The following is a 27,897-nucleotide window of genomic DNA, read 5'->3' as shown; positions in this document are numbered from 1 at the left end:
CTTCCCCCCCCCCCCCCCCCAAATGCTGTACCACTTAGTTAACTTTCCTGTATTCTGACTAAAAGGTAAAATATCATCTGAATATGCAGTACTGAGGATGGGCAACCATTTGTATTAACTGATTATTTCCTGATTGTTTTACACATCTGAAACAGGGCTTTACTGGATCCTCCTCATTTTATGTCTTTTGCTGTTGATTATTTGCAGTTTTCTCTCCCAAACTGTTTACTTTTTTACATTAAATTAACCAACATTTATTCAGCCACATTGTTCGCTTTTTGTGCAGTTTTTTTAATTATTCCTTTCAAGTAGGGTTCATTGACAAAATGAGGATTTAGTGGCCATTGTCTCAGTTTTTACATCAGCAGGAAAACAGGTCTTAAACTCATTGTTTACTGCCCTGTATGTTACTGTTGCATAAGTTATATTTGTGAATTTGTTTGATTTGCTAACCATGCCAAGTTTATCTGATTCTCTGTAACTTTTTGCCAGCTCCATTTGAATTTGAGGTTTAGTATTGCACATTTACTTCAGCTAAAGCCTAATCCCACTCCCCAGTTTGCCGTTTCGAGAAACTTAAATGGTTTCTCATTCTGTGCTGGTCATAAGTCTTGCTTTGTCTTAAGCTCCTGCCACCACCCCCAGTGTCCTCAGAATCATCTCACGTTGTCTCCCTCACAAATACAGCAGTTGCCCTGCTCTAATGTAGCCATTCAGATTACTTATTGATTGGAGAAATCATAAATTCCTGCACTGGTGGAAATTAATTTTGCAAGTAATGACTCAGCCATTAATGCTTGCTTCCATTAAGGTGTATTTCACTAAATGTCCAACCCTGACTACAGCGTAGGTGTGACTTCCATATTTTTAATGGATATTTATTTGGCTAGAAATCGAGTACTTCACTGTCAATGAGATGAAATCATGAATATTATCCATACCAAAGTTTGTCTCAAGGTGTGTTACATCGCAATTCCATCCTCCCTCCCATCCCACCCCCCAAGCCCCAGGGGTTTGCACACCCAAGACTTCCCTGGCCTTCAATTAGTCATAATGGAACCAGGCCTTCTACCCACCTATAGAAATCCTATACTAATCCCACTTTGTTTACATATAGAATAGTATAGCACAGGGACATATCTTTTGGCCATGATGCAAAATTAAGCTAACTCTCTTCAGCCTGCATGTGCTTCATATACCTTAGTTCATGTAGTTATATATTCTCCTTACATTGAACCTTCTGAAATGTAACACCTTAGATTTAGACTCGCCTAGCATTTCAGCAACATTCTTGCGGATCTGATTTGGGGAGATTAGTTGTATTTAATTTAACATGTGTAAGTTACAAATAATCAAGTTATTTTCAGTACTCTTCAAAACATTTTGAATATGCAGCTTTAATTGATTGAATAATTTTACAGGGGAAGTCCTATGTGTATGACCGTGTTTTTCCATCAAATGCAACACAAGAACAAGTATACAATGCATGTGCGAAAAATATTGTCAAAGGTAAGTCATGGTGATGAAAGAGCCCTATTGAATTTGTTTCCTGAACCCTCTAATGCTAAAGAATTTACAAAATAACTGCACAATATTGTAATGCACACTGGTGTGTTGGTTTTATGACAATAAAATAATGACTAGAAGTGGACTGGTTAACTTCAGTTGATTCAAATTTGTTTTAAAGACTATATGAAGTGAGAATAGAACAATGCCACTTGGCCCATCAAGCCTGGTTCACCATTACATCATGGCTGATTTATTATCCCTCTCGAAGGGGTAATAAATATGGATATGGATGCCAGACTGGGAAAGAATTTAAAACCAGCCACAAATGCTGCTATGGTACAAGTAGTTCTAAACCTAAGCTAAATTTACTAAGTAGAGAAGAGTAAGATTTGGCCTGTTAAGGTAATCAATGTGCTTCTTGGCTTATTGTATTATATTTCTAAATTATTTTGTGATATTCCATTTGACTAATCAATGAAGGATTCATTGCATTTATACCACTTTTTTCTGGAAAGCTCTGGAATTGTCTCTCTTTGTGATTCCCTTTTCTCAACTATCTTTGTTGTGTTTAAAAGTCCTCAAAACCTGTAATTTGATTCTATCAATTTTAACTTATGGGCTTTGTATAAAAGGAAGTTATTGTTGCTGAAATTGCTTGAATTACCCTGAGTTTGCCTTTTTCTAGTTTGCATTTGTACCCTTACTCTTAGTACATTGAGGTCTGATAATTTTAAGCTGGAGGTTTAAATATTTACATAACTTTAGTTGTTTTGTTGTACTAATAGTCATAGTCATACTTTATTGATCCTGGGGGAAATTGGCTTTCATTACAGTTGCGCCATAAATAATTAAATAGTAATAAAACCATAAATAGTTAAATAGTAATATGTAAATTATGCCAGGAAATAAGTCCAGGACCAGCCTATTGGCTCAGGGTGTCTGACCCTCCAAGGGAGGAGTTGTAAAGTTTGATGGCCGCAGGCAGGAATGACTTCCTATGACGCTCTGTGTTGCCTCTCGGTGGAATGAGTCTCTGGCTGAATGTCTCCTGTGCCCAACCAGTACATTATGTAGTGGATGGGAGACATTGTCCAAGATGGCATGCAACTTGGACAGCATCCTCTTTTCAGACACCACCGTCAGAGAGTCCAGTTCCATCCCCACAACATCACTGGCCTTACGAATGAGTTTGTTGATTCTGTTGGTGTCTGCTGCCCCAGCACACAACAGCAAACATGATCGCACTTGCCACCACAGACTCGCAGAACATCCTCAGCATTGTCCGGCAGATGTTAAAGGACCTCAGTCTCCTCAGGAAATAGAGGCGGCTCTGACCCTTCTTGTAGACAGCCTCAGTGTTCTTTGACCAGTCCAGTTTATTGTCAATTCGTATCCCCAGGTATTTGTAATCCTGCACCATGTCCACACTGACCCCCTAGATGGAAACTGGGATCGCCGATACCTTAGCTCTCCTCAGGTCTACCACCAGCTTCTTAGTCTTTTTCACATTAAGCTGCAGATAATTCTGCTCACACCATGTGACAAAGTTTCCTACCATAGCCCTGTACTCAGCCTCATCTCCCTTGTTGATGCATCCAACTATGGCAGAGTCATCAGAAAACTTCTGAAGATGATAAGACTCTGTGCAGTAGTTGAAGTCCAAGGTGTAAATGGTGAAGAGAAAGGGAGACAAGACAGTCCCCTGTGGAGCCCCAGTGCTGCTGATCACTCTGTCGGGGACACAGTGTTGCAAGCACACGAACTGTGGTTTGCCAGTCAGGTAATCAAGAATCCATGACACCAGGAAAGCATCCACCTGCATCGCTGTCAGTTTCTCCCCCAGCAGAGCAGGGCAGATGGTGTTGAATGCACTGGAGAAGTCAAAAAACATGACCCTCACAGTGCTCGCTGGCTTGTCCAGGTGGGCGTAGACACGGTTCAGCAGGTAGACGATGGCATCCTCAACTCCTAGTCGGGGCTGGTAGGCAAACTGGAGGGGATCTAAGCGTGGCCTGACCATAGGCTGGAGCAGCTCCAGAACAAGTCTCTCCAGGGTCTTCATGATGTGGGAGGTCAATGCCACTGGTCTGTAGTCATTGAAGGGGTAATATTTACCCCTTAAATATTTCCATTCATGACTTAAATGCTCAGGACTTATCCCAGTCTTTTAAAATATTTCATACTGAGACAAGATTGTCTCTTGGCTCTTCTCTACACCAGCTCAAGGTCTTCAAGCAGTTCCTTGGATTGATCTGGTTAGGGCATGCTCAAGGTATGGTCTGAACAGAGCACATTGTTTGAGCATGACTTTTGAGCTTCACCATTTTGTCTGTATAGTGTTCCAATGACATAAATAGCACGTTTTGACTTGATCACTAAATATGCCTTTCATTACTTCGACTTGGGTTGCTTGTATACTTGAAGGAATACTGAATTCATCCAGTTACCTGATGACCTTGCTTCATTTGACAGTTTAGCCTTAGTGAACTTTTGAAATTCTCTACCGCAGAGACTTAAGACCATAAGGCATAGAAACAGAATTACACCATTCAGCCCATCAAGTCCACTTCGCCATTTCATGGCTGATCCTGGATCCCATTCAACCCCATACACCTGCCCTCTCACCATCTCCCTTGATGTCCACGACCAATCAGGGATCTATCAACTTCTGCTTAGAATATATCCATGGACTTGACCTTCACAGCAGTCAGTGGTAGAACATTCCACAGATTCACCACTCTTTGGCTAAAAAAAATCCTCCTTACTTCAGTTCTAAAAAGTCAACCCTCAATTTTGAGGCTGTGCCCTCTAGTTTTGGATACCCCCACCAGAGAAAACATCCTTTCTACATCCACCTTATGTAGTCCTTTCAACATTCGGTAAGTTTCAATGAGATCCCCACGCATTCTTCTAAATGCCAGTGAGTACAGGACCAAAGCTGCCAAGTGCTCCTTACATGTTAACCCCTTCATTCCTGGAATAATCCTCATGAACCTCCTCTGGCCTCTGTCCAATGACAATACATCCTTTCTGAGATAAGGGTCCTAAAACTGTTGGCAAAACTGACTGGTGTCTTATAAAACCTCAGCATTATCTCTTTGCTTTTATATTCTATTTCCCTTGAAATTAATGCCAGCACAGCATTTGCCATCTTTACCACAGACTCCACATGTGAATTAACCTTTTGGGAGTCTTGCACAAGGACTCTGAAGTCCCTCTGCACCTCTCTTTAAATTTTCTCCCCATTTAGATGGCACTGTTGTTACTTTTACCAAAATGCATTATCAAACATTTCCCTGCACTGTATGCTATCTGCCAATTATTTGCCCATTCTTTCAATTTGTCTGTCCTGCTGCAATCGCATTGCTTCCTCAGCGCTACCTACCCCTCCAGCTATCTTTGTATCATCCACAAACTTTGCCATAGAGCCATCAATTCCACTATCTGTGAAAAGTAGTGGTCCCAATACTGACCCCAGAGGAACACCACTAGTCAATGGCAGCCAACCAAAAAAAAGGCCCCTTTTATTCCCAGTCGCTGCCTCCTGCCTGTCAACCCTTTCTCTATCCATGCCAATATATTTCCTGTAATCCCATGTGATTTTATCTTGTTAAGCAGCCTCATGTGAAGCACCTTATCAAATGCCTTCTGAAAATCTTAAGTAAATGACATTCTCTGCCTCTTTGTCCACCCTGCTTGTTATTTCCTTGAAGAATTCTAACAGTTTTGTCAGGCAAGATTTCTCTTTACAGAAACCATGCTGACTTTGACTTGTACTAGTCTCCTAGTACCCTGAAACCTCAGCCTTAATAATGGACTCCAACACTTTTCCAACTACTGAGGTTAGGCTAACTGGTCTATAATTTCCTTTCTTTTGCCTTCCTCTCTTCTTAAAGAGTGGAATGACATTTGCAATTTTTCACTCCTCTGGGACCATGCCAAAATCGAGTGATTCTTGAAAGATCATGACCAATGCATCCGTTATCTCTTTAGCAACCCCTCTCTGGACTCTGGGATGTGGCCCAGGTGACTTATCCCCTTTAAGACCTTTCATTTTGCCAGCTTCCTTTGCAATCTCAACTCCACATCCTAGCTACTATTTGGATGCCTATGTATGATTGCCATAATGGTTTTTTAACCCTTGTTTCTTAACTCCACCCACAAAGATTTGACATTCTGACCTTATGTCATCTCTTTGTAAAGATGTAATTCCATCTCTTATCAACAGAGCCTCACCACTGCCTGTGCCTTCCTGCCTGTCCTTTGGAAGCAAAGTTTATCCTGTGATGTTAAACTCCCAACTATGGCTGCCTTTCAGCCATGACTCAGTGATGCCCACAAGGTCATACTGACCAATCCCTAATTGCTCCATGAGCTTGTCCACCTTATTCCGAATGCTATGTTGATATAAATGCAGAAACTTCAGTCCTGCATTCTTCGCCCAAATTAATTGTGCCTCTGTGGTGCAACATAGCTCTTCGTTCTGTCTGCAGTTGTACCCAATCATTGGCTTATCCTTCCTTACATTCATATTACATATTATATCATTTACTTGTAATCTTGCTGGCTCATCCTCTGCTCCATCATACTGGTTCCCATCCCCCTTCCATATTAGTTTAAACCATTCCCAACAGCTCTAGCAAACCTGCCCACAGGGATATTGGTCCCCCTCGGATTCAGATGCAACCCTTCCCTTTTGTACAGGTCAGACCTGCCCCAGAAGAGGTCCCAGTGATCCAGAAATCTGAATCCCTGCCCCTGCTCCAATTCTTCAGCCATGCATTTATCTGCCACCTCATTCTATTCCTATCCTCACTGTCACGTGGCACAGGCAGCAATCCCGAGATTACTACCCTTGAGGTCCTGCTTCTCCGTTTCCTTCCAATTCTGTTTTCAGGATCTCCTTCCTTTTTTTTCCTCCTTATGTTGTTGGTACCAATATGTACCGTGACTTCCGGCTGCTTATCCTCCCTTTTCAGGATATTGTGAATATATTCAGAAACATTGTGGACCCTGGCACTTGGGAGACAAACTACTTTGTGTTTACTTTTTGCATCCACATAATTGCCTATCTGTCCCCCTAACCGTCGAATCCCTTATTACTGCTACCATCCTCTTTAGTTTCCTGCCCTTTTGAGCCACAGGGCCAGGCTCAGTGCCAGAGGCAGAGCCACTGTTGCTTCCCTCAGGTAGGTTGTGGACTTGTAGATGTTGAAATAAATTTTTGGAATTCAAGGGATTTGTATTCATGAGAATCACTTGGGAAGCTGAAGCTGAGACTAAGATCAGATTGCCTGCATTCTTTTTGAATAACAGAGCACACTCAAGAGTCAAAACTTCTGTTTCTTGTCTTCTGACCTTTCTCTTAAGATCAAACTGACTTCCCTTGGGTGGTTAAAATTTATAAACCTAAGAAACTTGGGCTTGCTCTTTGAGTAGCTGAATTAAATCAACAATCAAAATTTCAGGATTTGAACAACATTTCATATGACACGCCCCAACTTTGTGTCAGTCTGTAATTTTTAATTCAATATTTAGTGCTTCTTTCTTAGTTTTTTTTTAAATTCTAGGTTTACCTTGAATTGTATATTTTAGAACAAAGTATAAAATTATAGCATTTCCATGTTCAATTTGTTTACACTGCAGCAGTGATTTGGAGCCTTTATATAATAAATTCTAAAGCTGTTAAAGGCGTAGGGAAAATATACATGTTGTACGATTGAATAAAAGTTTAGTTTGAAATATAAAGATATGGTTAAATGAGAAGGCAATAAAAGTGAGATGGGTATGAAGATATTCAAGAGTAGAACAAGGCTGTTGTAAGCAGAGCAAGGAGAGGACGGTGTAAGATCTGATTTCGCAGAAAAGTTCACATGAATGCAAGTACAATTTACATTATTTGTACTGTTTTGGGGCCTTTCATTACAGAATATTAAGCGTAAAAGTATAGTTCTTCAATATAATTCAAACTATATTCTAAATGAAGGTAGAATTTTATTTTATAACTATACTTTTAATGTTATATTTTCTAACCAGCACTGAACTTACCTGAACATCACAGATCCTACCTTGGAGTCTTTGTGATGTGATGAATCTTTCACCAAATTTCCATTGTAACAGGACTCTATGATTAATGCTTGTTGTTGTGAAAGAGTCTTCAGAATATGTTTAGAAGATATGGAAGTAAAAGATGAGCACAGGACATCCAAACCAAATTGTATGCAGTGCAATATCTTATCATGTCAGTTCATGTCAGCAATACTGTCCCTTTTCATTATTACATTCAAGTGCCGAAATGCTGTATTGGAGAAAACCACATGGCATTTTCTGACAACGTAAACTTGAGCTACAAAAGCAACAGTTATTTTGTATTTAGAATTAGTCACTTTGGGGTAGCAGGGTGGATTTTTTTCCCTTGTGACTAACAACAAGCACTCCATTATTTTATTAGAAACTCTTATGTTGTGGAACCCCAAAACAAAAGACTCGGGTTGATGATGTGATTCATTAAATGTTTACAAGAGAACTTGTTTGCTTTTATCTGTGTTACCCTACCAGTCAAGGTATATTTCAATTTTAGAATTGGAAGCAAATGTGGTTAGAAATTAAGTTTTTATAGCTGGAATAATGTAACATGCAACTTAAAAGACCATTTCAGAACTGTAAGCTGGGCCTATGTTGTCGTTCCACTAAATTTGGAAGCTTAAAGCCAAGTATATCTTACTCTAGAGCCATTATTTGATTTTGTTGCTTGCTACAGTGCTTGCAGAAAATATTGTCAAGGTGATATTGTATTATTGATCTTCTAGATGTACTTGATGGATATAATGGTACAATATTTGCATATGGACAAACTGCCTCCGGTAAAACTCACACAATGGAGGTAAGTAATTCTTTAGTCACTTGAGATCAGCGGAAAGAGTATGTCTGGTATTCATCCATTACTTGATTTACTGCACATTGTTATTGATCTGGATTTGCCAATTCCAGATGAATTAGCGATAAACAGCAACAGAAGTTTTTGGAAGAGAAAGTGTAATGTTGAACAAATAAGTAATAGATTGAACATTTGAATTCTCTCAAAAATACAAGTAGTATTTTGAGACTTTTGTACTTTTTTTTATTCCAGTGTAATCTTTAAGACTCAATGCTGAAGTACTGTACATTATTTCAAAAGTAAAGTACATACAGTTGAAATTCGGAAGTAGGCATATCCACATGGGTGAAACTGAAATATTATTCTGGATTTGGTCTGAATAAGGTTAACTTTTTAGTTAAGAAAACATGGCATTAGATGTAATTTGCATCTTTATTTCTAATTATAGGGAACACTTCATGATCCTGATTGTATGGGAATAATTCCCAGAATAGCCCAAGATATTTTTAATTATATTTACTCCATGGATGAGAATTTGGAATTCCACATCAAGGTAAAAGTTTCCTCAAGACACTTGCATCTTTGAAAATATCAATGCCAAGACTGGTACTTACCATCTTTCTTAAGTTGTGCTTGAAGTTGAAGATAATGTTGAGCCTTTTTTAAAGTCACTTTTAAAAAAATGGCAAGGCAGATTTTAAAGAACACATTGGAACTGCAAAACGGATCAATGGGAAATAAACAGTTGATGTTTTTGGATCAACAGCCTTTCATCTTAACAAGGAATAGTAGAAGACAGATGTGTTTTAGGTTGCAGAGAGACGGAGGCTGAAGAGAAAGACCAATTTGTGATGAGTGCTGAACAAATTTGTCAAGGCAACAGTTTTTAAAAAAAACACTAATTGGGACCAGAAGAGAAAATCAAAACAAAAGGTGTTGACTTTAAGTAAAGAGAAAGGGGGTGTCCTGAAATTGCTCCATTGCCCTGTAGTTGTAACTTATGGATTCTTCTTTCTCCCATTGTCCAGCTGCTTCCCCTCTGACACCTCCCTCTTCTATTGCGACGTCAGTTATCTTGTCCTTGTTGATTCATCTTCACAATGAACATCTGAACTTTGTATTGCCCACACGATCTTCTCAATCCCTTCCTCCCAGTCAGAACAAGTATTGGTTTCCCCTTGCCACTGTACTCCAACATTCAACTGATCACCTTCCATAAATTCTTTCATCTACAGCAGATTTCCACTTACGGTCTATTCCCTCTGTGTCTTCCTGACTTGCTCTTCCTTTGCAATCACTAGTGGACAGAACTTTATCTTTAATCGGGATAGTTTACAGCCAGATTGCATTTAACAATTTTATTTTTAAATAAATTTACAGCCAGATTACATTTTTAGCCCTCTTTTTTCTCCCACTACAGATGTAGCTGTATTCTTTTAATTTGTTTCATTCTTCCTTTCTGTCTCCATTTACTTTATTTTTTTCCTGACAACTTTATTCTGCACCCTGTCACAGAAATCCCCACTCCCCAAGTTTGCATTTTGTTGTTTGATTGTTGGGGTTTTTTGTATTGCTATATTTATGCTCTATTCTTGGTTGGTGCAGCTGTAATGAAACCAAATTTCCCTCGGGATTAATAAAGTATATCTATCTATCCTCTCCATTTTTTTCCCAAATGAAAATGCACTTTCCTTCCCATTATTTTAGTCCTAGTTAAACTTTTGTGATGTTGACTGTTTAGCTTTTCCTTGGCTACTTCTAATTAATCTTGCATTTCCAACACTTTGGGTTTTGGGTTTCCAGCATGTACAGTTTTTTGGCGCTGCATCTTCAAGGAGTTGGAGTCACATCTGGATGGAACCAATTAAGCGTCTGATTTTCTTTCATTATGAACACTGAGCACTTCAAATTTTTTGTTCTGATCTCCATATTTAAGACAGATTTTGTAGAATTACAATGAGTTTTCTGAAGATGTTACCAAAATGGAAGAATTTTAATATTGAGTGATTTTGACACTGCTGATTTTATTGTCTTTGAAAGAGTGAGGGAAGGGAAAAAGTTAAGCCTTGATTCGTTTGTTATTTAATATTGTGAGACCATATTTCAAGAGTTAGTATAGATTTATACTAATTTATTTATTATGGAGGAATTCAAGGTGGGGGGTTATATAGGAGGTAGGGTTTGAGGGTCAGCACAACATTGTGGGCCGAAGGGCCTGTACTGTGCTGTACTATTTTATGTTCTATGTTCTAAAGTAATTTGCTTAAAGGGTAAAAGGGGAGTTAGAAAAATATTTCCCATCTAAATAATGGTGAAGGGAAAAATTGCAAACCATTATTTCCCCAAAAAACAAGCGTATTTGGTTCATCACTTTTAAGTATTACAACTAAAATTGATGGATTGGATTGAAATGGAAATGTTTGAAATAGATCCATTTTGAGCAGCATTGGTTTAAAGGCAAGTATATCTGCTAAAATTTGTGATCCCATGATAGAAGGGACCCAGTCAAGCCCTTATTCATTATGACCAAAAACTAGTCTCTTTTATTCGTAATGTTTATTTGCAGATTTATAAAAGACTTTTAGTGTTTAACTTGTGTGTTTAGGATTATTAGTCCAGTAAATTAACAATCCAGTAATCAATCATTTTAAAAATAACTAATAAAAACATACCATCACAGGTGTTGGAAACATTTTGTAAGATAGTCTTCAGATAGAAGATTATTGCCCTGAATCGTCAGCTTTGTTTCTCTCCATAATTGCTTTTGATCTGAGTATTGCCAATTTTTTCTGTCTGTTTTCAGCTTTTCAAATGTACAAGTTACATTCACTGTTTCTGTGGTTAACTGTCATCATTGTTTTTCAGGTTTCATATTTTGAAATATATTTGGACAAGATTAGGGATCTTTTGGATGGTAAGTTGCCAAAAAAGATCTTTTTTGAGTTATCCTAACACTAATCAGATTTCCTTTTATGTGTGAATTATATATTTGGGATTGATCAAAAACACGCTTTTTGAACCTTGCGCTGAATTAGAGAAATTGGTGGAATTTCAGCTCTATAGATTCTAAAAACTGGATTCCTCAGCACTTGCCCTGCAACCACTCTTTAGCATGGATTTTCTCGCTATTCCCAACATATTTCCCCTCTTTAAAACAAAGTATATTAGTCTGATAGGAAATATGTGGCAGTTAATCAATGTCACTTAATGTTTGCTATTGCTATTAAAGAATAGTGAAGAGTGGACTTTGTTGCTTTACAACTTAGTGTAGTCTTTAAAGTGGCACTTTATACTGCCATACATAAAGCTTCAAATTTTCACATAACAGGGTCAACCTTCCAGCAGTTCTTAAAACTTTACTCTGCCATGAAGATATTTAATCAAAACTATCTTATTTTAAAGTTTATTTTTACATAACTAAAGGTAGAAAAGATTTGTCTGTGCTTTAATGTACTGAAATATAAGCATTAAATTTGAATGAAATGGTGTGAAAGAGGAAAAAATGATAGTAGCTACTATAGTTTGCCATTTGAGTTATTAGATTTTTTTTGCTCCCTCTTCCTCCTCCCCCCCCCCGCCCCCACAAAAATGGTTTTCATTTGGTAACTTGATAATGCTAGTTGCCAATTTGAGATAGCTTGCTATTGGAGACTGATATTATGCAGTGCTTTGTTTTTGGCTATTGCTTTCACAGAAAAATGTGTGTAACATGAATCTCTCCATTATTTCATATTGATTTCATGCTAATAGAGGTTTTTTACCAATATTTTTAGATACCATGTGATATAAAATCTAGATTGTGCCGATGCTGAAAACTTGAAATAAAAACAAAATACCAAAAACATTCAGCAGGTTAGACAGCAGAGGATGAAAGAGAAAATGAAATAATATTTATATAGGCATTCATTAGTCTCATGAGACCATGGATTTGCACCTTGGAAAGTTTCCAGGGCGCAGGCCTGGGCAAGATTCTACGGAAGACCAGCAGTTGCCCATGCTGCAAGTCTTCCCTCTCCACGCCACTGATGTTGTCCAAGGGAAGGGCATTAGGACCCATACAGCTTGGCACTGGTGTCGTCGCAGAGCAATATGTAGTTAAGTGCCTTGCTCAAGGACACACACGCGCCCTCAGCCAAGGCTCGAACTAGTGACCTTCAAATCACTAGACGAACACCTTAACCACTTGGCCATGTGCCAACACGAAATAATACATCTTAAGTCGAAGAGCTTCATTTGAAACTAGAAAAGTTTAAAAAAATAAACAAGGTTTAAATTGCAGAGGAGGTGGAGAGATGACAAGTTCCAATGGAACTGCTGGCATTGAGTAGACCAAGGTAGACTGGATAACGCATGTGATTATGGTGTCATCTGAAAAGGTTGAAGCTTAGATGTAATGGATCTGTTTGAAGGAAGTAGATATTGGACAAAATGTATGAAGATAGAGAAGAGGAAGAAAAATGCTGGAATAATTTATATGCTATAACAATTGTTGTAAATTCTGATTTAAATTTAAACTGGCTTCACCTGGTAAATCAGGCAGTATTTTTGCAGAGAAAAATAGTTACAGGTTGATGACCTTGCATAAGACCGAGCTAATTCTGACATGAACAGGACAGACTGGTTATTTGAAGTTATTGTATTCATAGCTGTCCTGAGAACTGTAACATGCCAAGCTGGAAGGAAAAATGCTGTCTACTGTGCTTGTATTGTTTTTATTGAAGCTGAAATAGGAAGCATCAGCAGTTGTGCAAAATCATGGCAAACAGGTAAAGAGGATGAACACAGTTGGTGGAATGCTCCAGGGACTGGGATGTTGTGACCATAACAAACATCCCAGAGAGAAGGGCAGAATGGAAGCTTAGTGGGATGCTGATACTTTAAGCATGACAGAGGAATAGGTAAGAGGGGTGGGAGAAGAGAGTGTTGCCTTTTTGATATGGGAGAACATTACAGCAGTGTTTGGAAAAGGTATTCTTGATGATAACTTAATGAGTCTCTTATAAGTAAGAATGGAATTGGTAGAACCTTGGTAGAGCTATGTGATAATGAATCAAACCAACTCAGAATAGTTAAGATCTGGAATTCATTCCTTGTAGGAAATGGAATTGAGCTATGCTTTCACAAAAAGAATAATTTGCAGAACTATGACAGAAGAAGAGGGTAATTGAGCTGATGGGATTATAGTTGTTTAAGCAGGCATTGGCTAGGTTTTGGCCTTTCGTGTTGTAGCAATTGTTTGATTTCATAATTCCAACCAAAATTAGCTTCTAAAGGCCGGCTAGGCTGTGAGCACAATATCGCGGCTTAGTACACTTTAGACAGACTTTCATCTTCTCTCAACGTTTCAAGCTCTTATTATAATGGCCAGAAACATTGGATATGTTCAAAATTGTCTTCAATTCACTGATTTCAAATATTACACTGAAGGCTGCATGGGTAGAAACTTTTGAACTTTTGTTTAACTGTTCATGAACTTATTTCTGAAGTTGGAGTCATTTCCTTCATTGTAGTAAGCAAATTCTAGGCCATCAGTTCTTTCTTCTGGGGTTTAAAATATCTGGACTCCATATCACCATAATTTTACACTCAGATAATGAATACCAAATATAAAAATGTGTCATTAAGTACACTTGTATTTGTACAACTATCTTAATGATAGGAAATATTGCATAATGAGAATATTTTTCTTTCCAGTATCCAAGACCAATCTCTCTGTCCATGAAGATAAAAATAGAGTCCCTTATGTCAAGGTGAGTAAAATATATCAATTACATTTTTCCCATAATATTCTGAAACTTTTGTTTATAAAATTAACTTTATTATTCCTTCTCCGGTAATACAGGGTTGCACTGAACGTTTTGTTTGCAGTCCTGATGAGGTAATGGATACAATTGATGAAGGAAAATCCAACAGACACGTAGCAGTTACAAGTAAGTATGTTTATTCTTTAACCTAAGTGCAGCATGACCTTGTGTTAGTCCTGAGGCTCATGTACCACCTTCCTGATGGCAGCAGCAAGATGAGAGCGTGTCCTGGATGGTGGGGGCCCTTGATGATGGATGCTGCTTTTGAGCGACAATGCTTCGTGTAGATGCGCTCAATGGTGGCGAGGGAATTACCAGTAATGGACTAGGCCATGTCCACTACTTTTTGTAGGATTTTCCATTCAAGGGCATTTGTGTTTACAAATAATTTGGCCCATACAGGGATTGAACGAACGACCAGGGATTGTTCAGGAGAAGGGGTAAAAGCCAAGGTGCAGGACATAATTGAGATGCAGTCAAGTGCTTTTTCAATTCTGCTAAAGGGAAAGCCATGGTTCAGGAAGAAGGAAGGCATTGCTGAAGCATCTTTGTGTAAAGTCTTGTTATCAGAACATGTGCAGTAGAAATGGATGAATATGAATAGTGCTAAATAACGGATGGGTGGAAGGAAGTATTTTGAGATGGCTCTGAGAATTTGTTGTCTTGCAATGGATGTCTGCTGGCCTCGCCAAGAAAAGGAGGTCTTGTCTCTCAAAGTTCTGATGAAGAGTCTTTGAGCAGAAAAGTTAACATTTTTGCTTTCTATCTACTGTTCTCAAAAAGTTTCTCACTTTCTCTGCAACTTAGAACCAACTTTTCTGCCATAGGTCTGATGAAGGATTTTCAACCTAAATGTTAACTGTTTCTCTTTCCACAAATGTGCCAGATCTGAGCTTTCCAGTATTTTGTTTTATTTCCTAAATGTTGCATTTGTGGTGTTATTTTTCATTAAATAGTGTTGTTTGCTGTTGTCTTCCTCGAGCTTTGGATTTTGCTGGAACGTTTTAAGAGGTCAGAGACTGAGTTCAGAGTGGGACAGGGAATCAAAGTGACTGGCCAATGAAAGCTCAGATCACATTTACAGACTAAAAAAGTTCTGTAAATTGTCACACATTCAGCATATGATATCTCTAGTGCAGAGGAGACTGTATCAGGAGTAGCGTTTTGCAAAAGACTAAATGATGAGCACAAATACACTGCTGCTTTATTTAAAAGGAGCATTTGGTGTCCTGGATAATGGGAGGAAGTGAAAGAGCAGGTGTTGCATCTCCTGCAATGGCATTGAAGATGCTATGAGAAGACATGTATTGAAGATGGAACAGTGAAACAGTGAGAGAAGGAATGGTCCCTTTGGAGTGTTGAAAGAAGAGACGATCCCTTTGTTATGCTTAGGTTGATAATGGGCCACTATCAAGCAGCCTACTTTACCCTGGATAGCGTTCAACTTGAGCGTTGGTGCTGCTTCTGATTTGTGTGTTTTTAATGATGGTTGGGTGTCATAAACTAGGATACTCTATCTGTGATCTAATTGAGTGGCTGATCCATTTGAATTTCTGGTTACATGTCTGAAGTTGGGAAGCTCAGCAGATGATGATTTTCTGTGACGACATTGGACGTGAAGTGGTAGAAAAGCTCTAATATTGGACTGTGGCTTAAATATCACTCCGTTTTCTTTTTTTCCAACCACCTGGAAAAATAGAGGCCTGAGTAAGTAAGAAGACAAAGGCAAAAATTGGAGATAGTGGAAATTTGAAACAAAATCATAAAATACTGAAAGTATTCAGATTGAGCAGCATCTGTCAAGAATGAACTGAAATTAACATTTTAAGGACTTTACAAACCTTCACTATTTCAAATCAAAGATAAATTATCAATTTGAAATAGAGTACATTACAATGGACCCTTCAGCCAGTAATGTCTGTCCCAACAATATGTCAATTTAAACTGTCTATCTGCTGGCATGTGTCAGGTTTAGGAAGAGTTATTATCCCTCAATTCCCTGCCTATTTATGTGTCTATCTGATTCTCTCTGTACAAATAAAACTTGCCATGTATGTCTCCTTTAAACTTTGCCCCATCACCTTAAAGCTATGCCCTCTAGTATTTGACTCTTCCACCTTGGAAACAGACATCAGTGTCTATCCTGTAAATTCTCAGTGCTAACTGTTTCTCCCTATAGATGCTACTTAATTTTGTAGGAATTTCCAGCACTTCCTATTATAGCCCTAATTTTTTATGTTAAGGATCTGCAGTCTGCCTAGTTGTTGAGCAGTGTCATCTGTTTCTATTTCAGATATGAATGAGCACAGCTCACGTAGCCACAGTATCTTTCTTATTAATGTCAAACAAGAAAACACTGCAACGGAGCAGAAGCTAAGTGGCAAGCTTTATCTGGTTGACTTGGCAGGCAGTGAAAAGGTATGTTTATTTTTTCTTTTTTTTCCCCAGTAAAAACAATAGAAAAAAAATTGGATCATCTAACAACTAAAGTTTCTGTGATTTTAGTGTGGATAGTATTACTTGTTAGATTGTAAGATGACCCACAAAACGAGGTTAAAAGCTAAACGTAATTCTTGTAATGTATCAGCTTTTACTTTTATATAGTTCTAATAAATATTTGTGCAGCAAAACTAAGTTACTGCTCAGCTGTGTTGAATACAATGTACTGCTGATAGTCTCAAGCATCTGAGAAATATATACTAGTAATCAAATTGAATATATTTTTGGCAATTTAGAAATGCTGCTTTGATCAAGTTATCTTAATGGTGAAAGGAATTATCTGTGGAAGTAGGTGTAAGTTTGAAATGATTTTGAGAAACAGGAACATGGTCACTCATTGCAGAAGCTATTTTTGCATAAGGAATTTGATTTGGTTTATTGTCACGTACTGAAATGCAATGAAAAGCTTGTCTTGCATGCTGTTCATACACATCAAATCACTTACACAATATATTGAGTTAGTATGTGGTAAAACAAAAGCACAGGCAGAATAAAGTGAAACAGCTATTTTTGAGGTCAAACGTCCATGTTAACATAAACCACTATTCTATAGTGTTATTACAGTGGGATAATAGCTGATGTGGTGATGTGTTTATAAATTTTTATATCTTGTTCCAGGTGGGAGAATGAAGAGATGAGAATCTCCAGGGTGGGTGGGTTCTTTGAATATGTTGGCTGTTTATAGAGTTGATGAAGGGGAGGTTAATTTCCATGAGTTAGGAGTATCCAAAGGAGATGAGAAAAGCTTTCTGTTCAAGCGTTTCAGTGAAATTAATCAAGAATCAATGCAAATTACTGAAGTAAAGCAAAGATGGGAAAAGATTATAGTTTTGTTGTTGGTCTCTAAAATACTTTTTTAAAGATTAGAGTCTGTCACGAGCCTTGTGCTCCTTAAGGCCGTTGCTTATGCTGGTTTCCTAAAAAATATTTTAGTTTCTGTAAAGTATAGCCTAATCTAATTTAACCCTTATAAGTATTCTGATAAGCATTTGATGTAGTGTGATGTAGTGTAGTGTGTGCAGTGGGCTTGATTTGAAAAGCCATTTTGACCAACAGGAATACAATTATCTGAATTGTTTTTGCAAGAATTTTCTGATTTTTACAGGCAGTCTCCCCTGATTACCAAAGCTTTCCAACTGATGTGAATTTCCATCATTATGCTTTGCTGGCACTGTTTCCTAAATGTACTGAAGTACTGTCGGGCTTTAGAAATTTGATTTGCAGATATACTGTTTTTCAAAAGAATGCTGCTATTGGTTAAAAATGTATTTCTCATTATAGAAGGAAGTATTACTTTAACACTCTCATAACTGAATATTTCAGCAGCTTGGACAAATAATCCAAAGAATTAGAGTTAAGGTCCAGCTATCAGTTCTTGACAACTTGAATTCAGTTAAAATTTGGGAATTTAAAAAAAAAATTTCTCTGTAAATGGCTGTTAAGCCGTCAGGTTCTTATTTAAAAACTGACCTGTTTCACTAAATTTTCTCTAGGGAAGGAACCCTGCAATGCTTACCTGGTCATGCCCTTTTGTGACTCCACATCGATTGGCTTGCTAAGCCACTTCAGAGACAGTTATTTAGTTGTTTCAACCTAGTATAACATTCTGAAAGCGGCTTCCTGTGACTGCAGGGTTCAACTTTCAGGGCACCCAATGATGGAAATAAATGATGGCCCTGCCTGCAATGCCTGCATGACATGATTACTAAAAATGAAGAAATTTGACTGCTTATGAAGTTGGGTATTAAAATTGTGTCACTTTAAAATACTTTTCACTCAGACTCAATTGTTTTGTTTGAGGTAAGGGCCATCAATGCTCTATCAGGCTCTAACTGGTAACATTTACTTGTTCATTAGCAATGTTATGTATCAAAAGTTTAGGCCCAAACTTGTTTGTCATACCAGCTTAATTTGTGACAGTGAACTGGGTGTGACAGTAAATAATATGAAAGAATAAGGAACTTTAAAAAAAACACATTGGGAATCATTGTAAAGGTGTTGATAATATGTTCATGCAGTCACTTAAAACTTTCCTCACTTAGGTTAGTAAAACTGGAGCAGAAGGCGCAGTTCTCGATGAAGCGAAGAATATCAACAGGTCTTTGTCAGCATTGGGGAATGTCATTGCTTCTCTGGCAGAATCAAGTGTGAGTATTAAGAATACATTATGTTTCTTTCACTTTGACTTTGCAAATTTCATTAACCAATTTAAAATTTCTAAACTGTAGTACTTTAATGGGCCTGGGAAGCAACAAGATGGTTCAGCAGAATTCTCAATATGTAAAGGAAAATGAGCTAAATATAACCAAAATCTTTTAAGCTGTTACATTTTTCTCTTCTGTTTTAATAATTTGTAATTAAACTGGTAGCCTTCCTAATTTTTCTTAGATTTACACTGTACCATTTTACAACCTTAAACTGATTCCAACCTCCACTCCTGGCTGCTAGACTTGAGTGCACTAATTTGAAAATGTGGATCCTATGATTTGCAGAGCCTATAAGAAGTATTCACCTCCCCTTGGAAGTTTTCATATTATATTATTTTACAACATTGAATCACAGTGGATTTAATTTGGCTTTTTTGATACTGATCAACAGAAAAAGATTAGTGTCAAAGTGAAAACTGATCTCTACAAATGTGTCTAAATTAATTACAAAATAATTGATTGCATAAGTATTTACCTCCATGAATATGACACAGCAAATTATCACTGGTGCAGCCATTTGGTTTTAGAAGTCACATAATTAAATGGAGATCACCTGTGTGCGGTTAATGTGTTTCAGTTGATTGTAGTAAAAGTACACCTGTATCTGGAAGGTCCAGCTGTTGGTCAGTCAGTATCCTGGCAAAAACTACACCATGGAGACAAAAGAACAAGCAAACATCTCCGTAAAAAGGCTTTTGAAAAGCACAAGTCAGAAGATGGATACAAGAAAATTTCCAACTCACTGAATATCCAATGGAGTACAGTTATGTCAAATGTCAAGAAATGGAAAGAATATGGCACAGCTGTAAATCTGCCTAGAGCAGGCTATCCTCAAAAACTGAGTGACCATGCAAGAAGGGGACTAGTGAGGGAGGCCACCAAGAGACCTATGACAACTCTGGAGGAGTTGCAAGCTTCAGTGGCTGAGATGGGTGATGGCGCTTACAACAACGGTTGTCTGGGTGCTTCACCAGTTTCAGCTCTATGGGAGAGGGGCAAAGAAAAAGCCACTGTTGGGAGAAAAAAAAACACATGAAATCTCAGCTCGAGTTTGCCAGAAGGCATGTGGGAAGTCATCTGGAAGAAGGTTCTGTGGTCTGATGAAACCAAAATTGAGCTTTTTAGCCATCAGACTAAACGTTGCACCTCATCAAAAACACACCATCCCTATCATGAAGCTGCATCACATCAAGCCTGGAAGGCTTGTGAAGGTAGAGAGTAAAATGAATGCAGCAAAATACAGGGAAATCCTGGAGGAAAACCTGATGCAGTCTGCAAGAGAACTACAACTTCAGGAATTTTTTTCCCAGCAAGACAATAACCCCAAGCATAAAGCCAAAGTTACACAGGAATGGCTTAAAAACAACAAAATTAATATCCTGGAGAGACAAATCGGAGTCCAGACCTCTATCCAATTGAGTGTTTGTGGCTGGATTTGAAAAGGACTGTTCCCTCATGATCCCCATGCAATCTGATGGAGCTTGAGCAGTTTTGTAAGGAAGAATGAGGAAAAATTGCAGTGTCCAGATGTGCAAATTGATGAGACCTATCCACACAGACTCAAGGCTATAATTGCTGCTAAAGGTGCATCTACTAAATACTGACTTGAAGGGGATGAGTAATTATGCAATCAATTATTTTGTGTTTAATAATTGCAATAAATTTAGATCAATTTGTAGAAATTTGTTTTCACTTTGACACAAGAGTCTTCTGTTGATCAGTGTCAGAAAAGCCAAATTAAATCCACTGAGATTTAATGTTGTAAATCAACAAAACATGAAAACTTCTTTGGGGGGGGGGGTGGTGAATACTTTTTATAGGCACTGTATTCACTGCCTTTTCTATCCTTGCATTCCTTCCTTGGCACTTCCTTATCCCATTATCCAACCCAATTACTTCTAAAGCCCTGTATCTATTTATGTGCCCTTAAATGCATCATCTGTTCAACTAAAATTTAGCTACTGTTTCTTATCCTTAAACACTCCAGGCTTGGTTACTTTATTTTAAACTGGAATGGAAAATGGAATGAATTTTGTTAAAATTACTGTTTCATTGCAAGTTGCTAAGAAAAAGCAGTTAATTGGTTAACAAAAATCTACTTGCACATGGGTAATACTTTTCAAATCTTGGTTCTTTTAGTCTTATGTACCGTACCGTGACAGCAAAATGACAAGGATTTTACAGGATTCACTGGGTGGTAACTGCAGAACAACAATAGTTATTTGTTGTTCTCCATCAACCTATAATGAAGCAGAGACTAAAAGCACATTGATGTTTGGTCAAAGGTAAGAAAATTGCAGTTTAAGATGTTTTGTGTAGAAATAGAAGGTAGAACACAAACAATCATTCCTGCTAAATGGTTTCCAAAGACAGGAAATTTTGAACAAATTGACACCAGTTTAACAGTTTACAGTCAAGTTATTTACAGTCAAATGTGGAACTCAGATTTCTTGCTGTCTTTCTCACTTTCAAATGGAAATGTTGGCTGTGAAATCATTCATTCAGATATCTGTTGCCCTCCATTACTTTCTGCAGATCTCCTATATTGAGAGTTAGAGGCATTTAAAGCAGAATGGTTTCCAATGTAGTCATCATGGTTTGCATGGTGTACATCGTCTAATATATGGTTATATTCAACAGGGGCTATGGTAATATAAGGCCAGGAAGTGAGGCTTTGAGGAGTGGGGAGAAAGGATCGGACATGATTGAATGGTAGAGCAGACTTGATGGGCCAAATGGCCTAATTCTGCTCCTATGTCTTATGGTCTTATAATATAATGATACAAACAGATTGAATAAACATTTTCTGTTTCTATCTCAGTAATACAAATCAATGTTATAGTTCTCTACAATTACATATCCATACAGTCAAAGTTCAGAGCACTTATTATCACTGTATACAACTTTGAGATTTGTCCTTGCAGGCAGCCACAAAACAAAGAAACACAATAGAACCAATTTTAAAAAAACCCATAACACGAAATGTGCGTGTGGGGGGGGGGGGGAGAGAACAAATGGTGCAAACAATTAAAGTAAAAAGAAAACACACAGAACATTAACTGCAGTCACGGAGCATGGACAGTGCTGAGGTGAGTGCCAGTGGCTGCAGGCCACAACTGCAGATTCAGTTCAGTGCTGAACCTAGTAAACCTCGGAATAGTGAGCCGAACACCAGTTTGTCCTTCGGCCTTGATATAGAAACATAGAAAATAGGTGCAGGAGTAGGCCATTCGGCCCTTCGAGCCTGCATCGCCATTTATTATGATCATGGCTGATCATCCAACTCAGAACCCTGCACCAGCCTTCCCTCCATACCCCCTGATCCCCGTAGCCACAAGGGCCATATCTAACTCCCTCTTAAATATAGCCAATGAACTGGCCTCAACTGTTTCCTGTGGCAGAGAATTCCACAGATTCACCACTCTCTGTGTGAAGAAGTTTTTCCTAATCTCAGTCCTAAAAGGCTTCCCCTCTATCCTCAAACTGTGACCCCTCGTTCTGGACTTCCCCAACATCGGGAACAATCTTCCTGCATCTAGCCTGTCCAATCCCTTTAGGATTTTATATGTTTCAATCAGATACCCCCTCAATCTTCTAAATTCCAGCGAGTACAAGGCTAGTTCATCCAGTCTTTCTTCATATGAAAGTCCTGCCATCCCAGGAATCAATCTGGTGAACCTTCTTTGTACTCCCTCTATGGCAAGGATGTCTTTCCTCAGATTAGGGGACCAAAACTGCACACAATACTCCAGGTGTGGTCTCACCAAGGCCTTGCACAACTGCAGTAGTACCTCCCTGCTCCTGTACTCGAATCATCATATCGTGCAAAAAGTAAAAAAAAAAATAAACAAAATGTGGAATATGAGTTGCAGAGTCCCCGAAAATGAGTCCACAGCTGCAGACCCTGTTCAGCACTGAAGTGAGTGAAGCATGTCCAGGAGCCTGATGGCTGCAGGGCAACAAATGCTCAGGAACCTCGCATTGTGGGACCCAAGACTGCTGCACTTCCCACCCAATGGAAGTAGCAAGAGAAGAGGAAGACCGGTCAAGCACAGGCAGGTGGTGCTGAACACAGATTTGTTTTCCGCACTTGGGATCCTCGACAATTTTAATCTTGTTCATTCTTTAATTGGCTTGGAGTAATGGAGCTGACCACGGGTTCATCGTCCACTATCCGGCCTCGATGCAGCGTCTACCCCCAGTGATGACTGCCCCAGTCATACTTGCACATTCAAATCTCCCAGAGATCGTAAAAGCGCTAGGCCGTTTAATTTACTTTTATCTAAGTTTTTATTCAGTTCTGATCGATTTGGGATCAGCAGCTGATTGGGGAAATTTGATTTGTGTGACTCAAGTTTTCACTTTAAAAAAAATTTAGTTTTTGCAATGATGTTTGTAATGATCTCCAACCACCTAACAATTTCAAACTAATTAGTTGCCCATAAATTCCAAGTTTGATAAATTGCTGTCACTGATTTGCAAGCAGCTGATTCACCACTGAAAGATGTTCATTACTACTTTAAATTAATGGTGCCAACCAAAGAAGCAACAAGAATTATTGTATTGCACTGTAAAATCCCTTGAACGGAGTTGGTCAGCTTGTATTTCCAGCATCTGCAGATTTTCTCTTGTTTCTGATTGGATTACTACACTGCAAAGTCTCCTCCAGCCATGACTGCCCTGAAAAGTGTAAAAGGAAGGGTTTTAGCTCGAAACATTGGACTTCCAGCATCTGCAAGTTTTCTCTTGCTTATGATTGAATAAAGTTGGAACACTTGGCATATTTTAAGGAACTTTGGCTTGAAAATCTATTGAAAAATATTGGCAGGTTTCAATATAAAGAAATGAAGGCTCTAAGCTCAAATGTCAGCCCTTTCCCCCTCCATTGATGCTGCCTGGCCTGCTGAGTTTAAGACCACAAGATATAGGAGCAGAAGAAGGCCATTCTGCCCATCGAGTCAGCTCTGCCAGTCTATCATGGGCTGAACCAATTCTTCCAGTCATCCCTACTCCCCTGCCTTCTCCCCATACCCTTTGATGCCCTGGCTAATCAAGAACCTATCTATCTCTGACTTAAATGCACCCAATGACTTGGCCTCCACAGCTGCTCATGGCAACAAATTCCACAGACTTACCACTCTCTGACTAAAGTAATTTCTTCACATCTCTATTCTAAATGGACATCCTTCAATCCTGAAGTCATGCCCTCTTGTCCTAGACTCCCCCACCATAGGGAATAACTTTTCCAACACTTCGTGTGCTTCTAAGGACTCCCAGCATCTGCACAATCACTTGCATTTAATGTTGCTCATCTCTAGTTAAATTTTGTCCCTAATGAGACGAAGGTCATACTCAGAAAGAATTTTCTGCTGTACTGGTTGATGACCAAAGATGGTCTGAAACACAGACAGTAATGATCACAAAGTAGACAAGAGAATGCAAAAATGTTTAGAATTTTAAAAAAGTAATGTAGAAGCTAATTGAGAATCATGAAGTGAAATAATTATGAAAAGGCAAAGCTAATAGGGGTTTTTCAGATATATATGATCATATGGATAGCCAGAGGCTTTTTCCCAGGGCTGAAATGGCTAACACGAGGGGGTATAGTTTTAAGGTGCTTGGTAGGTACAAGGGGGATGTCAGAGGTAAGTTTTTCACACACAGAATAGTGGGTGCATGGAATGCATTGCTAGTGAAGGTGGTAGAGGCGGGTACATGGAGCTTAGAAAAATAGGAGGCTATGTGGTAGGGAAATTCTGGGCAGCTTCTACAGTAGGTTACATGGTTGGCCTGTAATGTGCTTTAGATATTCTATGTTCTGTGTTTCTATAACGTAACTTTGTAAGGCTACAGATGTGTTGAATCATTGCATCGTCCCAGTTTGTATGTGGAAAAACTAAAGCAGTTGTTAGAACACAAAAAGAGATCAAGAAAGAATTAAAGATATTTAGCGTAGAAAATTATCAGCTTGGATAATCTGCAAAATGGTTTAAAGTGCACAAATCATAAAATTGACAAACGCAACAGAAATGTATACAAAATGCTAAAGGTCATTCCTGAAAATAATGGAGATAGTTTGAGGATTTATTGTGGACAGACACACAGATTAAAATTTTCTTAAAAATTCTATCAAGATCGATGAGAATATTCTAGTTTTACTTGTTGCTCTTGTAAAGCTGCGTTGCATTTTTGAAAACAAAAAGCATCTCTTTCGTGGTACACACAAATTGCTGGAGGAACTTAGCAAATGTGCGGGCTCAAAGCAGCCTAATCCCCGCCATAGATGGTGCCTGATTTGCTGAATTCCTCCTGCATTTTCCCAAGATTTATAGCATCAACAGAATCTCGTGCTTATGAGTTACTTGTGTGGTAACTTTTATTGATGGAAATGGTAAAAATATGCTTTGTCGGAATCTTGGCAAAGTTTGCTACTGAGCCATTGGAGCAAAAACTTGGTCAAATTTAAGTTTTAAGAAAAATCTTGGGTGCAGAGATATCTTGAGTGCAGATGTAGCCTGGCTGTGGTAAATAAAGACTCTGGTTTTGAGATGCTTTTATTCACAAATGATCAAGTTCAGAACTGGAGGAGTATAGTGGTCTCTGGGTTTATAGAATTGGAGGCGGTTTATGATGGTGTTGGATGAGGTCATGGAGAGATTTGAAAATAAACGTGAAAATTTTGAAATAAGGCTTTTATTTATATCAAGGCAGGGTTTTTGGATTAATGGCATGGTGCAGTTTAGGAAACTCACCAGTTTGTGATAACCTGAGATTAGCAAGAGGAAAGCTAATCAGGCATGTGTTGGAATTGTGAAGTCTGAATCAAAGTCAGAATTAGATCACTGACATGTGATATTTGTTGTGTTGTGGCAGCAATAAGTACAAATAAAAAAATACTTAGCTACAATAAGAAATAAATAGTGGAGAAGAATATTAGTGAGGTAGTGATCATTGGCTCATTGACCATTCAGGAATGTGATGGTGGAGGTGAGGATGCTATTCTGAAAACATCGTGTGCTGCTTAAGACTCCTGTACTGATGGTAGTAATGAGAACAGGATGTATCCCGGATGGTAAGGGTCCTTAATGATGGATAACAACTTATTGAAGAATTGCCTTCGTTTGGTCAGGGAAAGTGAGGAGGTGATAGGGAGACAGATAAGTGGGTAACAGGAGAGGGAAGGGAAAGAGTACCCCTGTGGCTGTCTCCCTTAATAAGTACTCCTGTTTGAGTACTGTTTGGGGGGGGGGGGGAATGGCCTACCTGGGGGAGGCAACAGTGACCGCGCCTGTGGCACGGAGTCTGACCCTGTGGCTCAGGGGGGTAAGGAAAGGAAGAAAGCAGCCGTAATAGGGTACTCTATAGTTAGGGGGTCAGACAGCTGATTCTGTGGACGCAGGAAAGAAACACGGATGGTAGTTGCTAGGGTCCGGGATGTTTCTGATTGCATGCACGATATTGTGAAGTGGGAAGGTGAACAGCCAGAGGTCGTGGTACATATTGGTATCAATGACATAGGTAGGAAAAGGGAGGAGGTCCTGAAAACAGACTACAGGGAGTTAGGAAGAAGGCCTTGGTGAGTAGGATAAAGGAAAACCTCAAGGCATTCTTCGATTATGTGAAGAACAAAAGGATGACAGGAGTGAAGGTAGGACTGATTAGAGATAAAGGTGGGAAGATGTGCCTGGAGGCTGTGGAAGTGAGCGAGGTCCTCAATGAATACTTCTCTTCGGTATTCACCAATGAGAGGGAACTTGACGGTGAGGACAATATGAGTGAGGTTGATGTTCTGGAGCATGTTGATACTAACGGAGAGGAGGTGTTGGAGTTGTTAAAATACATTAGGACAGATAAGTTCCCGGGGCCTGACGGAATATTCCCCAGGCTGCACACGAGGCGAGGGAAGAGATTGCTGAGCCTCTGGCTAGGATCTTTATATCCTCGTTGTCCATGGGAATGATACCAGAGGATTGGAGGGAGGCGAATGTTGTCCCCTTGTTCAAAAAAGGTAGTAGGGATAGTCCAGGTAATTATAGACCAGTGAGCCTTACATCTGTGGTAGGAAAGCTGTTGGAAAGATTCTTAGGGGTAGGATCTCTGGGTATTTAGAGAATCATGGTCTGATCAGGGACAGTCTGCATGGCTTTGTGAAGGGCAGATCGTGTCTAACAAGCCTGATAGAGTTCTTTGAGGAGGTGACCAGGCATATAGATGAGGGTAGTGCAGTGGATGTGATCTGCATGGATTTTAGTAAGGCATTTGACAAGGTTCTACACGGTAGGCTTATTCAGAAAGTCAGAAGACATGGGATCCAGGGAAGTTTGGCCAGGTGGATTCGGAATTGGCTTGCCTGCAGAAAGCAGAGGGTCGCGGTGGAGGGAGTACATTCAGATTGGAGGGTTGTGACTAGTGGTGTCCCACAAGTATCGGTTGTGGGACCTCTACTTTTCATGATTTTTATTAATGACCGGGATGTGAAGGTAGAAGGGTGGGTTGGCAAGTTTGCAGACAACACAAAGGTTGGTGGTGTTGTGGATAGCGTAGAGGATTGCCGAAGATTGCAGAGAGACATTGATAGGATGCAGAAGTGGGCTGAGAAGTGGCAGATGGAGTTCAACCCGGAGAAGTGTTGAGGTGGTACACTTTGGAAGGACAAACTCCAAGGCAGAGTACAAAGTAAATGGCAGGACACTTGGTAGTGTGGAGGAGCAGAGGGATCTTGGGGTACATGTCTACCGATCCCTGAAAGTTGCCTCACAGGTGGATAGAGTGGTTAAGAAAGCTTATGGGGTGTTAGCTTTCATAAGTCGAGGGATAGAGTTTAAGAGTCACGAGGTAATGATGCAGCTCTATAAAACTCTGGTTAGGCTACACTTGGAGTACTGTGTTCATTTCTGGTCGCCTCACTATAAGACAGATGGTGGAAGCATTGGAAAGGGTACAGAGGAGATTTACCAGGATGCTTAAAAGTTGCTGCTGAATGCAGCAGGCCAGGCAGCAT

The 27,897-nt window shown here is 39.1% G+C and overlaps 1 protein-coding gene across 1 annotated transcript in view; it reads left to right on the top strand.

Annotated features, from left to right (window-relative positions):
• The window catches only part of LOC140195515 (kinesin-1 heavy chain), a 105,629-nt gene that overhangs the window by 23,839 nt on the left and 53,893 nt on the right, over window positions 1–27,897 (top strand). The window contains exons 2-10 of the mRNA XM_072253970.1: window positions 1,422–1,509; window positions 8,319–8,392; window positions 8,835–8,939; window positions 11,252–11,300; window positions 14,081–14,136; window positions 14,229–14,316; window positions 16,484–16,608; window positions 18,732–18,836; window positions 21,036–21,181. Of these exons, the coding sequence (XP_072110071.1) occupies window positions 1,422–1,509; window positions 8,319–8,392; window positions 8,835–8,939; window positions 11,252–11,300; window positions 14,081–14,136; window positions 14,229–14,316; window positions 16,484–16,608; window positions 18,732–18,836; window positions 21,036–21,181 (836 nt within the window). The remainder of the gene's footprint in view (window positions 1–1,421; window positions 1,510–8,318; window positions 8,393–8,834; window positions 8,940–11,251; window positions 11,301–14,080; window positions 14,137–14,228; window positions 14,317–16,483; window positions 16,609–18,731; window positions 18,837–21,035; window positions 21,182–27,897) is intronic.

Source organism: Mobula birostris, chromosome 3 (genome assembly GCF_030028105.1).
Source record: "Mobula birostris isolate sMobBir1 chromosome 3, sMobBir1.hap1, whole genome shotgun sequence".
Classification (NCBI taxonomy): Eukaryota; Metazoa; Chordata; class Chondrichthyes; order Myliobatiformes; family Myliobatidae; genus Mobula; species Mobula birostris.
The sequence above is the reverse complement of the archived record's forward strand: the minus strand, read 5'-3'. Positions and strand labels throughout refer to the sequence as shown.